Here is a 15,531-nt window from a genome sequence, read left to right as displayed (position 1 = left end):
TTACGGTGAGAAGGCAGACTCAGAGGGCAGAACAAACACCTAGCTGTGGGAGGGTCACCCACCTGGGGGAGGGGCTACTGCCCTTTGTGATGTCATGAAGGGAACATCTCCAAACAGCCTGTTTGACCACACATTTTCTGAAAAGTGGAGCAGGCAGAAGACGGAGAGGATGGACTTTTCTCATCATTGGGGGGTTTGTAGACAGACTGGAGACACATTTTTAAGGGGATTTAGTGGAATATGTCACCTTTAAACAAACTTTCAAACAAAGAGAAATTTCTCCGAACAGGAGAGATCACGGAAAATTCAATTTAAAACGTTTAACAAAATACCAAAGACAACTGATCTGAAAGATGAAGTACTTGATTTATTCTATTTATTTGATTTGTTACAGACACATTCAAATGATTTTATTACATAAAGGTATAAAAAACTGCATTCAAAATATAAAACCTGTTTGTACTTTAAAGACATATATACCAACAGCCAGAAATATGAATATATGTTGTTTTTGTAAATGTAATTTAATAAATCGACAAAACAATTGATTGTTTCTTTCCTAACATTAAAACAACATAAAAATAATTTTAATAAATAAAAAAGACAGAATAGTAGTATTCAAAAAAGGAGTAGGAAGAAGTATAAACGTATACATTTCTACCCCATATTGCATTTCTTCTCTTAGTTTCCAGATTATTACCATCTTGACGATTATTTACAACACGTACAAATATTTACCCGGTTTGTTTGCCTCCTTAAAGGTATAACAATCCTAGTGTATCCCATCCTATTAATCACTCAATGATATAACATAATAAAAGCCGACCACTAATGTAATTTCTCCTCTTCCATTTACCCATCAAAGACAGATTCTTTGTGAAGTTTTTTTTAAATGAATAATATTTGTGCTCTATTTCAGCTCGTCAGCTCCAGCCCGTACACACAAACAACAATACAATTAAATACAAAAATAAAATCTCGAATCTTGAATGAAAAGGAGCAGAAAGAAGAGTAATCATATATAATCTGCCCCCCATTAATACACAAAACACATCATTCAAATATCAATATGTTTGAAAAATACCTCCAGTCATTGATATGTTTGGGTAGATTTTAGCCCTTGTACACGTGTAGGCGGGTATTTCTGATTTTTTATTTATTTTTTTCTCTCAGCTTGAGAAAATCTTCGTCCTGTAAAAAGTCTTTCTCGCTCCTGCTCACAGTTTGACACCTCAGGAGGGTCTCTCTTCAGGGCTGAGACACTTTGTGAACAACGTTCATATTTAAAAACAATCTAGTCTGAACTTTAAGGGGAAACTCTTAGAAAATCTCCTGATTCAGAATTTTCTCATTCAAAGCGACTCAGTACTTAGGAGGCTTCGTGAATTCGGCCCCTGGTGTTGTCATGATAAAAACAGCACCGCGTCAGGACTAAAGGAGGTCAGTGAGACCCTCAGTCAGTGAGGATGTCCCGGCCCCTGCACTCCTGTTTACGAGCCATGATCAGATTGTTACAGCGGCTGCTCCTCTCCTTCGATCTGAACCGAGTCCTCACGAACAGCTTATCATCCAGAACAAGCTCCTCGTGCACTTGGACAGCACTGCTGACCTCTTCTTCTTCATACAGGTGGAAGAAGTCCTTCAGGGTGGCAGTCAGGTCCTTTACAGGGTCCTGTTCCCGCTGTTTCACTCTCACCAGTGTCAACGCCTCCTCAGAGTGAAGACTTTGAACGATGGCGAGCATGCTGTGGTACTCTCTCGTTTCCTCGGGTTCGTTCTTCAAAAACTTTTTCAGTTTTTGTTTCGTCCTCAACATGTGGACCAGCCTGTGGACCAACGTTCCCTCGTAACACCTGGAGGACATCAGGGGGAAAAGATGGTAGATTTATCATCACAGGTGTCACTTAGCTGAAGTCAGGAAGTGAAGTTTGCTGTGTCCTTGAACTCACCGTGCGATCTGTGGTTCAGGTAAGGGGAAGCCCAGCAGCTGGTTCAGGTGGACGCTCTGCCTCAGGCATCCCTGCCATTGGTTGAAGGAGTGGAGGACATCAGGGTCCAGTGGTAGTTTGAACAGTTTCTTCTCTCTCTTCAGAGCTGAATCACAAACACACCCTGAGGATTGAAAAGGGCTCTTTCTTGCATTGCTCCTTACATCTCCATAAATAATGAGACAACAAGCAGCAGATTCATCCTGAGAGTTAACATTATGTTGGGACTCATTAGGGTGGTTGTCTGAAAGGCAAACCACACTACTACTATTGCCAATATAATTATTCTGCTTATTATATCCTAAAATTTTGGCACGCTAAGTCTCCCACAACGTTTGCGCCACACAAACAGCAGCTTGGCCCCGAATAGTGCGCTATTACTTTGTGGAAATGTCGGCCACACGGTGTGGACACAAATCAAGTTTAAGCGACAAAAATTTGCCCCATTGAAAATGAATGGCAAAAATTCAAATCCTTCAGGTTAGCAAACATATTTGTAAATCGCCATGCTGAGGCCATTGTTGCTCGCACATACAAACAAAATACACCAAAAGAAAGCTCTGAGTGTCCTCTCACTCATAAAGCAGAAAATAAAATAATAAAACGTTTCAGTCTCCCAGGAGAGGCATTTGTTTGACAGTCACGCACCACATACATACACATCAGGCTCTCACTCTAACTGACCTCCAGAATTTCACATTTTTCACTCATGTTTTAAAATTGTCACTGTGGTCTCAGTCTGAATGTTAGATGAAAAATAAAATATATTAAAATGTGTGCCTATTTGTTCTGTCGCTCACAGTCCAAACGGATCAGTGATACCATTTTTAGTTTTTAAGATATTTGAGGTTTTGCGAGCAGTGGTAAGCCCATTCAAATACATTGATAGAATGTTCTGGCAGATGAAAGCTGAATGTCAACCAATCAGTGAGCAGCAGGTGTTCAGAGTTACAGTGATGACATCATCGTTTGAGTGGAACAGAGTTCTGTCGTAGCTGTTAGCTGACTACAGTTAAACACTCTTACTGCAGTCTCACACACAAACACATACACAGACACACACACACTGCAACCACCCTCACAATTTCTGCAGGAATTTTCTAGTTTATTACCTGCTCTTTGTCTCAGTGAGTCTCCATGACTTATTCCCAGCAGGAGCGCCTTCAGCAGAGTCTCGTCCGGTTTAGGCTCAGCTCTCTGCAGCCAGAAACAGGTAACTGCCACCAGGAGGCGCAGGTGAGGCTGCAGTCTTTCCAGAGAGGCCTCAGGTACCCCCAGAGCCTCCAGTAACACCTGCAGACGCACAGAGGGCTCCACCTGGAGACAAGAGGTCAAAGGTTAATGGGGAACAGTGTGGTTAAATTCAATGCTGTTGTTCATACCACATCTGTAAATTGAAAAGGAATTTGTTGTAACAAGGCTGTTTATTTTCCTTTTAAATTGTGCCACATTTAAAAGGAACATGCATGTGTGGGATAAGCAGCAGAGCTATGTATGTGGATTGAAAAACTTGCCAAATCTTCTCTTCCAATGCCAAACAACTTATTCCACTGTTGCTATTGACTCTTGTTTTGAGGTGATGACAATGCACAGGTCCTGCTACAGTGGTCAGTCTGATCTAACCTGGATAGGGCCCTTGCCATCGGGTCATTTCAAGCTGGTGTTCCACTCAACCAAGTTGATGCATTATTGGGAGTGAGCTCGAGGAACTACACAGTGGCAGAACCTCCTGGCCTGTTTGAGGGTCATGTCTGGCCGATGAAAACACAAGAACTACTAGTACTATTTCCAAACTGAGGCCAAGTTCCATATAACGGGATGTTAGAGACAGGCTGCCAAGTGAGCATCCCAAGAAGACGAAACCCCAACAAGACCGATTCCTAATCCTGTCAGCACTTAGGAACAGAAGGCAGTCTTCTCCAGATTTGCGGTCAAGGTTTGTGGAACTATATGACTGATAGAGATGGCTCTCTACTCAGACAATCTGGTATAGACTGCACATAGCCATTCTCTGGTATCATAGAGCTGCCAGGAGGCCTGCCGTGACTGCCCTTCACTGTTCCGCCTGTTTGCACTGGTGTCAGCAACACGGTATGTTCAGTGATAAGTCCAGGTTCTGCCTACGGCAATTGGATTGCAGTATGCAGTAAGTGTGGGGAAGATGCAGAGAAAGCTATGCTGATTGCTGCACCGAAAAAATCTTGGTTTTTTTCAGTAAAACAAGACTTGTTATCATTGGAGGCAATCTCGATGCAGACAGATATCGAGACTTTGCAACCAGTGGCGATCCCATATCTCCACAATCCGGGACCTAACTCTGACTCTGTCCTCCAAGATAACAATGCTCGCCCCATAGACCAGGGTTTATCAGAGACTACCTCCAGAATTTGGGAGTGGACGGTATGGAATGACTTGCCTGCAGTCCTGTCCTTAAACACATTGAACACTTGTGGGATCAGCTTGGGCATGCTGTTCATTCCAGAGTGACCAACACAACCACATTGGCTGACTTGCGACAAATGCTGATAGATAGATAGATGAAGGAGGAGGTGCCAGACTGACACGATACTGAGGCTCCTGTTTGTTAAATGAATACGTTTTTAAAATGCCAGTATGTCTTGACTACCATCATCCAATACACTAAACAAAAGTCAACAGCAGATTAAGCTGTTTGGCATTGGCAGAGAAAATTTGGCAAATTTTTCAAAGGTGCAACCTGCTCGTGTCATGTCAGTGAAGAAAGAAAGAATTCTATGGTTGATAATAGTGAGAGCAACTCACACAGTGATGCAAGGAACAAATGTATGAAAGCTTCACCTGGTTAAGTGACTTGAGGTCCAGGTCTTCAGGGACCCCGCTGGCAGCAGGTTGGACTTGGAAGGTTTTCAGCTCGAAGCCTTCTCTGTCATGCTCCTTCACTAGAGTCTTTCCTCCGCCCAGTAGCAGCCTGTACATCACCTGGCGTATCGGCCTGGATGTCAGGTGAGCACTGGGAAAGTCTGCCCTGTCCACCTGGCAGCCGATGGTAATGGTATTCAGCAGTAGCACATCGAGGACGTCTGAAGTCAGCCGTGCCTGCATCACTGGCTGCAAGACCCAACTTGCCATCTTCTGGAGGACAGGACAAAACTACATTTAACCAGGTGTGTTCAAATGTTCTTTATATTATACTGAAAGGTCTGAGATGGTTGAGCGTTTTAGCAGACATTAAATACTATCTTTGTTCATCAATATTAAGATGAGAGTTCATCCTTTGACTGGTTTAACTTCCCAGAGTCCAAAGGAAGGACTTTGTCTCACTGACAGTCTGAGCCTGAGAAAATGAAAATGCACCAAAACCTCTTCAATAAAAACATATTTAATTACCTCTTCCACTTTTGGGTATGGAGGGGCAACCCCATGAATGAAGAACCTCTTCAAGGAGCTTGAAGGAAACTGGTACTCCTCCATGCCTAGATTCAAGCCCTCCTTCACCTCTGCCTTTTTCTCCTCACTCAACTCTCCCAACAGTCCTAGTGCTGCCTCAAAGGCCTCCTCGGGTTGCTTGAACTTCTTCAGCCAGCAGAGCAGCCCCTTCAGGCGCTGTGGTGATTTCCCATTGACTGCTGGAGCGAACTCAGCCCAATTAATAGAAGCATTCATCCTGTCCAGCTTCACGTAATCATTTCCAGCCAAGGCAGCAAAGGCTGGCAGGAGCTGGGGCTCTATGTCAAAGACAATGCAGAAGCTGGAGGAGTAGTAGATCTTAGAAGGGATGTAGCTCTGTGAGCCAATCCTCTTCATCACCTCCCAATGGAAATGAGAAATGGGCAGCAGCCCCCCTGGGAGGTCAAAGACGAAGAAGTCGCTGTCGTTGGAGAGAATCGGGCACTTCCACTCCTTGGCCAGGGCAGCAATCTCCTGGTCAGCCTCTGTATAACACTGAGCCATCGGGACCTCCAGCCGGGCCAGGGTTTGCCTGAACACCAGATTGGCCATGTGTGGCAAGACCTTGCCCTCCTGAGATTTTTGATGGCCTTCATTGATCCCATTCACAGCCTGCATGGTTCCCTCCACCGCTTGATTGGCTCTCCTGATCCGATCCATTGATCTTAATCTAACGGTTTCATCCTTCTTGGTTGTAAGATCAGCACCCCCATCCAGCACCACGTACGGTGAGATGCCGCAGTCTTTGAGGGCCTTGACAAACCTCTCAACAAGCTCCTCAAACGCAGCATACTCCCCACCCCGAATTAGGTCTAGACCTGCAAAGAAAAATGAATGAAACCACACATTTTAACGGACAAACATCATGTCTGAAAACATATTTAAGAAGTCATTTGGTTCACGTGGATGAGAGACAAGAACTCCCAGAATGCACAGCACCGCAGGTCGTTCCCACTGAAGCTACGGAGCTCTACAGACATTTACTACAACACATGCAGACTTTTCCTCAACTGATTCCAAGATTTCTTTCAGAAGGAATTGGCATCTTAGAAATTCCTGGCAACAAACAGACTCTATGTCCATGGGACACTCTGTGTCCTTTGGCAAAAAGTTTGAGCTCTGACACCACCAGTCTGACCCAGCTCGAGTTAGCCTGGACTCCTTGTCCTCACATCTGCCGACAAGCAAGTCTTGTGACAAACATCCGATTTCAGCTGAAGACTGTCATCGTTTCACATCCATATTGTTTGAAATTGAAAATACTTTTTCACATTCTCGGTTCTTCTCAGCTTTCTGCACAGAGCCTGTTAGCATAGCTTCCAAGCAATATGGCCGACTTTAAGTTTTGATTCTGGCAGTGAGGTCACGCCCACTGATCTGTGATATGTCTGAAGCTTTAGTGGTTGAAAATAAGAGGAACTTGGGATGTAGCTTTCCCTCTCTAACCACAGCAACCTCCATGTTTACAGAAAACAAATATGGAGCCGTTCAGGGTAAAATGAGGGCCTGATGCACGACTATTCAATAATACTACCAAGTTTCTAATGATACAAACCTTCATGCAAATGGGGAAAGAAACCATTTAAATGAAAAAAAGACATTAATATGGAACTTTAAATACATTTTTAGTGTTGGTTTTTTGTTTTTTTGAAGCAGGCTTTAAACATGTTCATGTCTACTGTAAAAACAGACTTTTTGAATCGGTGTGTATGTGACTTCCTGTGCTTCTACAGCCAGCCTCTAGTGGACACTCATGGAACTGCAGGATTTTGATACATATTGCACAATGGACAAATGGACTTTTTTTATCTTTTAAGGAAAAAGCTCCAAATCATCGAAAAGCAAAAATAAACACATTATAAATGAAACACAATGTTCCTTTATAGCAGCCGAAAATCCCCTGAGAAGTTGAGTCCTCACAAACAGACTCATTTACACACAGCTCGTTCTCTGATTTATATCAGGGTACAGCAACATCAGACCTTAGTCATGTTTATTTTTATCCATGCTGTGGTCACTATGCATAACACTGTGGACCAGACTGAAATTATTACAACTGTCCAACTGATTGCTGTGAAAGTTTGTTAATGCACTATTTATCCTCCATAGGACCGATGTTAGCCTCTGACTTTTCCTGTAGCGCCACCATGTGAATCATTTTGGTAGTTTGAGTGAAATATCTGAACAGTTCAGGGATATTTTTACTGTGTGTTGTTAGGGGCTTGTACACATGTGCAATAATGCAATCACATTTATTATATGTTTATATAGCTGTCTCCAAATATCATCACTTTCAGTCAAACTAACAACAGCTGAGAGCCTCTTATCAAACCGCTACACCGCACAGACTAGTCATTTTGGTTAGCTACGCACCTAACTATGGATAACACCTATCGTTCATTAAATCAAAATGAGTCATTTTATAAAGAATGCACCACCCATGCAGTGTCTGCTGAACGAAACATGAGCTAATCAGACCTATTTGGTTTTTGAAGCAGGCTGTAAACATGTTGATTTAAGCTGTAAAAGCAGGCTACTTAATGGGTGTGTTCAAATGTCTTTCTTTTTTGTGAAGAGAGAGAGAGAGAGAGAGAGAGAGAGAGACAGAGAGAGAGAGACAGAGAGAGACAGAGAGAGACAGAGAGAGAGAGAGAGAGAGAGAGAGAGAGAGAGAGAGAGAGAGAGAGAGAGAACTACAGGGGAGCCAGAGTCAGGAACTTTCCATTGGTCGGACATGAAACTAAAATTTTAATTGGTCATCTATCTGCTCTACAGTTTACAGCTCTGTTAATTTCAAACCATGAATTATTAACTAATCATAAACCATGTACCTTCAGTGTGAGATTTTAAAGGCCCTATCTGTTGACATTTCTTAAATCATTTGAGATGTTGATGATATTCTAAATATTTAAAATACTAAACAACACAATTCATGAATAATGTGTGCTTTTGCTCAGTTGATCAAATAGAAGTATTCTCTCAGCACTCCTCACTCAAACTGACTGCCAGCGTCCCTCCACTGACGTCACATGTTTATAATACACTGAATGTTGCAGAGAAATTATGCTAATTTGGACAAGAGGGCGGAGCTGGAGAGCATCTGCCTGTCTGAGGGTCTCCATCAATGGGCATCAGTCTCTGGATTTCATGCTCTGACAGTTTGTGCACGAGCCCAAAAACGATTCAAAGACTTTTTCATATTTAGCTTCTTAACTTTGCACTAAATTGATGCATTTTTCTCCCGGAGTCCCAGTCCAGCGTCAATGTACATTTATAGGGAGTTTTTATGGAGGAATTATGAAGCTTTTCATTCTTTAACAACAAATGTTAGACTCAAATAAACTCCCAATACACTGACGTCATCCAGGTAAGCGCTGTTAGACATTACACGTTATGTAACAGATATAAGAGGTAAACAAAGCTTTAAATGAAAAATAAATGAAACATTTAAATGATTTATAAGAAGTCTGCAGACTGGCTGTTTGGTCAAATATAAAGGTAAAGTATATTAGCTGCCCTGTAGACTTATAAAGTATAGAATAATAAACTGCAATGACAGCTTTTTATTTTATTCACCTGAGTCGAAGTAGAGCAGGTAAAGGAAGTTGCAGCCGTCGATCACCAGCCGACTCTTCTTGAACTCGACGTCCCGGTAGACCTTCGGGTCGGTCCCTATCAAAGTGGTCAGGCCTTGAACCCCCATCCTGGGTCTGTTCTGTTTTTGACGCTCCGCTGTCAGCTGCGCTCTTTATACCGACTCTGTTTCCTTAAGTTTCACTTTCCTGACATCACACTGACGTGACTGTCAGCATCAGCAGCTGCAATCAGCCCGCAACATGTCCCAACTATTCCAACCTTCACAACTTCGTAACCTTCCCCTCATGTCCTCTAAATTAGAGGTTCTCAACTGGTGGGTCGGGACCAGAAGTGGACTGTGGAGTCTTTTTCAGGGGGTCCTGAGTGCCCATCAAGAAGACCATGAAGCACCTCAAAAAATGTTGTTTTGTTTAATTGATAGGAGAGCAACTGTTCTGGATCTCTTTTGTAAGACGACACTCATTATACATGTGTAATGGACTGTTGTGACTGCGCGCGTGCGTGCGTGTTTCAGTCTTCACGCGCGCGCAGTCACTCATGTCATTCTTATCTGTTCCCAAAGTGCATCTTGAAACGGGGGAGAGCAGTTTCAGGTTCGCTGCTGCTGCAGGAGGATCTGTGTGTGTGTGTGTGTGTGTGTGTGGGGGGGGGGGGGGGGGGGGGGGGGCGTGCAGAGCTCGAGGTGACGCCCCCTGGTGGAGTCTAGATTCACAGATAGTGACAGACGGTGTTTGTGGTTAGTTAGTATAAATATTATTTCCTTGTGCTGTCAATGAATTACTTGGTTACATGTAATCAAAATGGAAAACCGAAAAGTTTGTTAATCTGCAGTTGCAGCCTGATGTACAATGTTGACCTGTCTAAAGAAGTATGTGGAAAAAAACCCACTTTAGTCGACAAATAAGAAGAGACGAGTGTAAGAGTGATGACTAAAAGTCAGCGTGCAGTTTGATGACATTCCTCTGGTGTTGATGTTGACAGCATAAAGCCGCAGTGAGTCACGCTCTGACTGGGGAAACGAAAGTGAAACTTAAAGGAGCTGCAGAGGAGAAGCATGAAACTGCAACTTAAACAAACACTGAAAATAAAACTTTTAAGGAGCTCCTCACCAGGCAGAGTCCTGCAACACTTCAACAGTTTTACAGCCGAGTGAAAGTCCAGTTTTATTATCAAAGACAGCGAAACAAGAAGCAGTTTATCTGGTGGGAAAAAAAATCAAGGAATGGAAACAGATTTTTTTTTTTTCAGTTTAGCCCAATGCTCAACAATATAAAAAAAAAATCAGATCAGAGAAAAACTGACCATGATAATCAGTGACCAATCAGTGATAAGTCTCTGCATTCAAAATATAAAACCTGTTTGTACTTTAAAGGCACAGACATAAACAGCCAGAAATATGAGTATATAATATTGTAGCGCCCGTCCGGACGTTAAAGGACGACGAGAGCGTTCAAATAACAGCTTTTAATAACCCGATCACTGTCGGCCGTGACCACGCCGTTTACAGCAGAGAACAACACACAACTTGCCGCAACAATCCAACTCTCTCACCCTGCGTTCTCTCATACAGCCGCTCCACACGTTCTCGCTGGTGCATTCACTGACTCTCCACATAATCGGAATTATGAACACATTAGCAACTACTGTCTTTGCAACATGAACCATTACACTGACCCCCCCCCTTACTGAATCCCTCGCCCCGAGGGATCGCAAAAAAAGTCCCTGAGGTGACCCGGAGGCTTTTTTCGTCTCTGGGGCCGAGTCGTCACCCCTGCTGCATCCTGCTGCTGTGCAGGAGGTGAGTCAAGGGGTGGTGATGTCCCACCTCTCCGAGGGGATGTCGGGGTCCTGGGGTGTTGAAGTGGGCGTGCATCCCCTCGGTATGGGGCCAACCTGTCTCTGTGAAGAGCCACTCGTCTCCCTCTAGGGGGCAGCTGGACCCTATACACGACCTCCCCCAACCTCTCTAACACCTCTATCCTGGAGCCTCCTGGCATATTCCGGCCCTGGCGGAGCTACTGGTGTGTCCGGAGGGTTTCCAAGAACCATCTCTGCTGGGGTCCGCAGCTCCCGACCCAACATGAGCAGAGCAGGTGTGCAAGAGGTGGAATCCTGCACAGCAGACCTGTAGGCCAGTAAGACAAGGGGTAGGTGCATGTCCCAATCGCGCTGGTGTTCTGCGGTGAGTATGGCCAGCTGCTTCGCCAGAGTCCTATTGAACCGCTCGACGAGTCCATCACTCTGTGGGTGCAGAGGTGTGGTCCGAGTCTTCTCCATTCCCAGGCGCTCGCACATGGCAGAGAAAACTGCTGACTCAAAGTTCCTTCCTTGGTCGCTGTGGATAGTCTCAGCTGCCCCGAATCTGGCGAACATGCCCTCCACCAGCATATCAGCAACAGTTTCTGCCTCCTGGTTCGGTATGGCGTACGCCTCTGGCCATTTCGTAGAATAATCCATGGCAACCAGGACATAACGGTTGCCCCTGTCTGTGCATGGGAAAGGGCCCATTATGTCCACGGCTACTCTCTCCATCGGGGCTCCCACTGCCAGCTGTTGAAGCTGGGCGCGGGATTGGTCGGGGGGGCCTTTATGCGATGTGCAGAGGTCACAGCGGCGGCAAAAGTCCTCCACGTCCCGTCTGAGCTGGCCCCAGTAAAAACTCTGCTGCACCCGGCGAAGGGTCTTTGAGACTCCAAAATGCCCCGCTCCAGCCGTGCCATGACAGGCTTTAGCACATCTTCTCTTAGAGCTCTGGGGACCACCACCTGCCACCTCTCCCCTCCTGTAGCTGGCACTTTCCAGGCTCTCTGAAGTACCCCGTCCTTAAGTCGAAGAGCTGAAAACTTCTTGTAGAGTCCCTTTGTGGCAGGGGAGCACGCAGCGACCTCATTCCGATAGGGCCTCCTTCCGGACTCCACCCACAGCAGCACTGGTCGGAGATCTGCATCTTGCTCTTGATGCACTCTCCATTCTGACGACCCAACAATCTGCACTGCTCTGCAGACTAGTCCATCCTCGCCGAGCACAGGGTTGCACCCCTCCTCCGTGCAGAGCTCCACCTCCCGAGCCTCCCTCTTTTCGCAGTACCGACAGCCATCAGAAGCACAGGGCCGGCGGGACATAGCATCAGCGTTAGCATGGAGAACTCCAGCCCTGTACTCCACCTGGAAGGTGTATGGCGCCAGCTCCTCCAACCAGCGTGCAATCTGCCCCTCTGGTTCCTTGAATGACATCAGCCACTGGAGTGCTGCATGGTCTGACCTGACAGTGAAGGGCAGGCCGCAGAGGTAGTACTTGAAGTGGCTTATTGCTCTCACGATTGCTAGGAGCTCTCTGCGTGTCACACAGTAGCGTCGTTCAGCTTTGTTGAAGGTCTTGCTGAAGTACGCCACCACTTTCTCTCCTTCTGGCCCTTTTTGGCTCAGCACAGCACCCATCCCGACATCACTGGCATCTGTGTCCAGGACAAACGGCTGGCCAGGATCCGGGGGCTGAGTACGGGGGACTCTGTCAACGCCTTCTTTAAAGAGCTGAAGGCCTGCTCACAGTCCGCTGTCCATACAAAATCAGTGTCTTTTTGTTGCAGACGGAAGAGGGGTGCAGCTATACAAGAAAAGCTGAAAACAAACCGCCTGTAATAGGATGCCAGTCCAATGACACTCTTGAGCTCCCGCAGGTTGGTGGGGGCTGGCCATTCATTCACTGCACGCACCTTGTCCTCCAGCGTGCTGATGCCCTCTCCTCCAATCCTGTGTGCCAGAAACTCCAACTCCTTCCTCATGAAGCAGCACTTGTCGGGGTGAAGCTTTAGTCCTGCTGCTGATATCTTCTGCAGAACCCGCTGCAGGGCTCCCAAGGCCGCCTCGAAGGCACTACCGTGGACCAAGATGTCATCCAGGTAGACAAGGCACTCCTGCCTGGGGACGTCAGCCAGCACCTTCTCCATTAGGCGTTCAAACATGGCGGGGGCGTTGCACAGGCCAAAACTGAGGACCCGAAACTGCCACAATCCTCTGCCGGTACAAAAGGCAGTTTTCGGCCTGGCTGAGGGGCTGAGGGGTACCTGCCAGTATCCACTGCGCAGGTCTAGTGAGGAAAACCAGGACGAACCTGACACCAAGTCCAGCGACTCATCAATGCGGGGCAATGGATATGAGTCCTTCTTGGTCACGCTGTTCAGTGGTCTATAATCAACACAAAACCTCATCTTTGAGCTCTTCTTCTTGTTAACCATCACCACCCCTGAGGCCCAGGGGCTGTCAGAGGGCTCAATTATGCCGGCCTTTAGCATCTCATCGATTGCCACCTCTGCCGCTGCTTGGTGTGCCATGGGGAGTCGACGAGGGCGTGTCTTGATGGGTCGGGCATCACCAGTGTCAATTTCGTGCTGTACCAGGTGTGTCAGGCCCACCTCTTCCTCTGTAAGCGCAAACATGTCCTGAAACTCGAGCAAAACCTGCCACAGCTCTTCCCGCTGCTCAGGTACCAAGCCGTCACAGCTGCGCTTCCATATCTCCCTCACTGCAGTCAATCTGACCTGGGCAGGGGAGAAGGGGGGTTCAGGGGCGAGAGCGGGAGCTTGAGGTGCCACTCCTGGCCGATAATGAATCTCACCAGCTCTTGAAGCTTCCAGCTGTGACCCCAGGGCCGGTGTGGGGTGTACTAGTTCCACAATGGGGCCCTCCGGGAAAGCCAGTGTGTTCCTCCCAAGGTCTAGCACACAGCGAGCGGCCCACAGGAAGTCAAGTCCTATGATGCATGGATCCTGGACTGCTGCAACCCACACCTCAAAGTCCATTACAAGCCCCCCTATCCGGATAGCCACCCTCCCTCTCCCCAGCATCGGGGTCAGTTCACCAGTCACCGTATGCAGTTTTACCACTGTAGGCTCCAACCGTGTTCCCGCTGGAATCACATCCGGTCTCATCAGCGTCGCAGTGGAGCCCATATCAACAAGGGCTATGCGCTGGGTCTCCGCCAGGGTAACGGGGACATGGCAGAAGTCGCCCGAGTGAGTCCAGCCCACCACCCTTGCAGACTCAATGGTGTCATCTGCTTCTGGGGGAAGTGGAGCCAGGTTTCCCTGTCTGTGCCGCTGGGCTCTACCGTCTACCAATGTGGCAGCGTGGGACACAGGGACAAGGGTCTGCATCGTCCTGTCTATGCAGACCCTGGGCCGTTTCCCGCATCACCAGCCCGCCTAGGGCACCTCACGCTGATGTGGCCAACCTGACCACACACCCAACAGACAGGGGGACTGCGACGAGGGCGGGTACCGTTGCGTAGTGGTTGCAGCGACACGGCCCGGACCAGTTCAGTCAACTCTTTGGCCCAAGCTGGCTTCTCTTGACCTGGATCCACTTGAACCGCAGATCTCACAGCAGGTCCACCGTCATTGTGGTCACACCCTGCGGGCCCTACAATAATCTCCCTCTCCAACGCCAAATCCAGCGCCTCCTGCAGGGTGCGGGGGTGGGCCAGCTGGGTCTGAACACGCAGCTCCCTGGGTGTTATGGCACGAACAAACTGGTCCCGGGCTAGCTCACTCTGCACATCAACAGGCATGTGGGCGTATGCCTTTCTCGCCAGCGTCTCTATGTCATTAGCCAGCAAACGAAGCGGCTCCGCCGGCCGTCTCTGTCGGTTAGACAGCTCAGAGCGCAGAACCCCAGGCTGGCCGCACTGTCCAAAACGCCGCTGAAGGGCACCCACTAAAGCCCCATAGTCACCCCTCTCGGCTGGACTAAGCAGCAACAAGCATGCTAGCGTGTCATCAGTGAGGCAAAGGGCAAGCTGGAGTGCCTTATCCGCCTCAGACCAGCCCATGGCACGTGCTAGCAGCTCAAACTGGGCATGGAAGGCAACCCAGTCCGCTTTACTTTGGCGTTTTCACCTGGAGCCGGCTCGTAGCCCACGCAGAGTCGCACGTTTTGGCGCCAGCGTGCTTCTCCCCACCTGAAGAGCCGAACCCGGCATCAGCAGCTAGTCTCCTGGCCGATCGTCTCAGGCGCTCCATGTGGTCCGCATCACGGCTCCACATGTCGCCGTAGTCGCTGTCCGTCACCTCCTCCTTCATTTCAGGTCGCGTGCTGGCATACTCTCGCTGGGAAGCCATGCTGTTGGCACGCTGCATAGCTGCGGCTAACGCTGGCGGCTAATTAACTCCGTAGCTTTACTTCTGACACCAATGTAGCGTCCGTCCAGACGTTAAAGGACGACGAGAGTGTTCAAATAACAGCTTTTAATAACCCGATCACTGTCGGCCGTGACCACGCCATTTACAGCAGAGAACAACACATAACTTGCCGCAACAATCCAACTCTCTCACCCAGCGTTCTCTCATACAGCCGCTCCACACGTTCTCGCTGGTGCATTCACTGACTCTCCACATAATCGGAATTATGAACACATAATCAACTACTGACTTTACAACATGAACCGTTACAATATGTTTTTGTAAATGTGTTTAATTCATGGACCAAACACATTTCAAATCTCCATGCGTCTTTGCAGGTCAGGT

The 15,531-nt window shown here is 47.4% G+C and overlaps 2 protein-coding genes across 3 annotated transcripts in view; one reads left to right on the top strand and one right to left on the bottom strand.

Annotated features, from left to right (window-relative positions):
- The window catches only part of atp2c1 (ATPase secretory pathway Ca2+ transporting 1), a 271,948-nt gene that overhangs the window by 231,636 nt on the left and 24,781 nt on the right, over positions 1 to 15,531 (top strand). The gene's annotated exons all lie outside the window — the stretch shown is intronic.
- On the bottom strand, positions 346 to 9,132 carry LOC306823292 (single-strand DNA endonuclease ASTE1-like). The gene is made up of 6 exons (XM_079342748.1): positions 8,991 to 9,132; positions 5,355 to 6,232; positions 4,806 to 5,099; positions 3,101 to 3,305; positions 1,950 to 2,094; positions 346 to 1,853 (listed from the first exon to the last, which is right to left on the bottom strand). Exons 1-6 carry the CDS (start codon positions 9,115 to 9,117, stop codon positions 1,454 to 1,456), a joined length of 2,049 nt encoding a protein of 682 aa, XP_079198874.1. The 5' UTR covers positions 9,118 to 9,132; the 3' UTR covers positions 346 to 1,453.

Source organism: Symphodus melops, assembly GCF_947650265.1.
Source record: "Symphodus melops genome assembly, chromosome: 5".
In the NCBI taxonomy this organism is placed as follows: Eukaryota; Metazoa; Chordata; class Actinopteri; order Labriformes; family Labridae; genus Symphodus; species Symphodus melops.
This window is presented reverse-complemented; position numbering and strand designations above follow the sequence as displayed.

Bases quoted from the DNA above. Each gene is read 5' to 3' on its own strand.
- LOC306823292 (XM_079342748.1), bottom strand. From the start codon at position 9,117: ATGGGGGTTCAAGGCCTGACCACTTTGATAGGGACCGACCCGAAGGTC. The intron at 5,100-5,354 runs GTAATTAAATAT...CCTGTCCTCCAG, and splicing joins CATACCCAAAAGTGGAAGAG to AAGATGGCAAGTTGGGTCTT. The intron at 1,854-1,949 runs GTGAGTTCAAGG...GATGTCCTCCAG, and splicing joins CCTGAACCACAGATCGCACG to GTGTTACGAGGGAACGTTGG.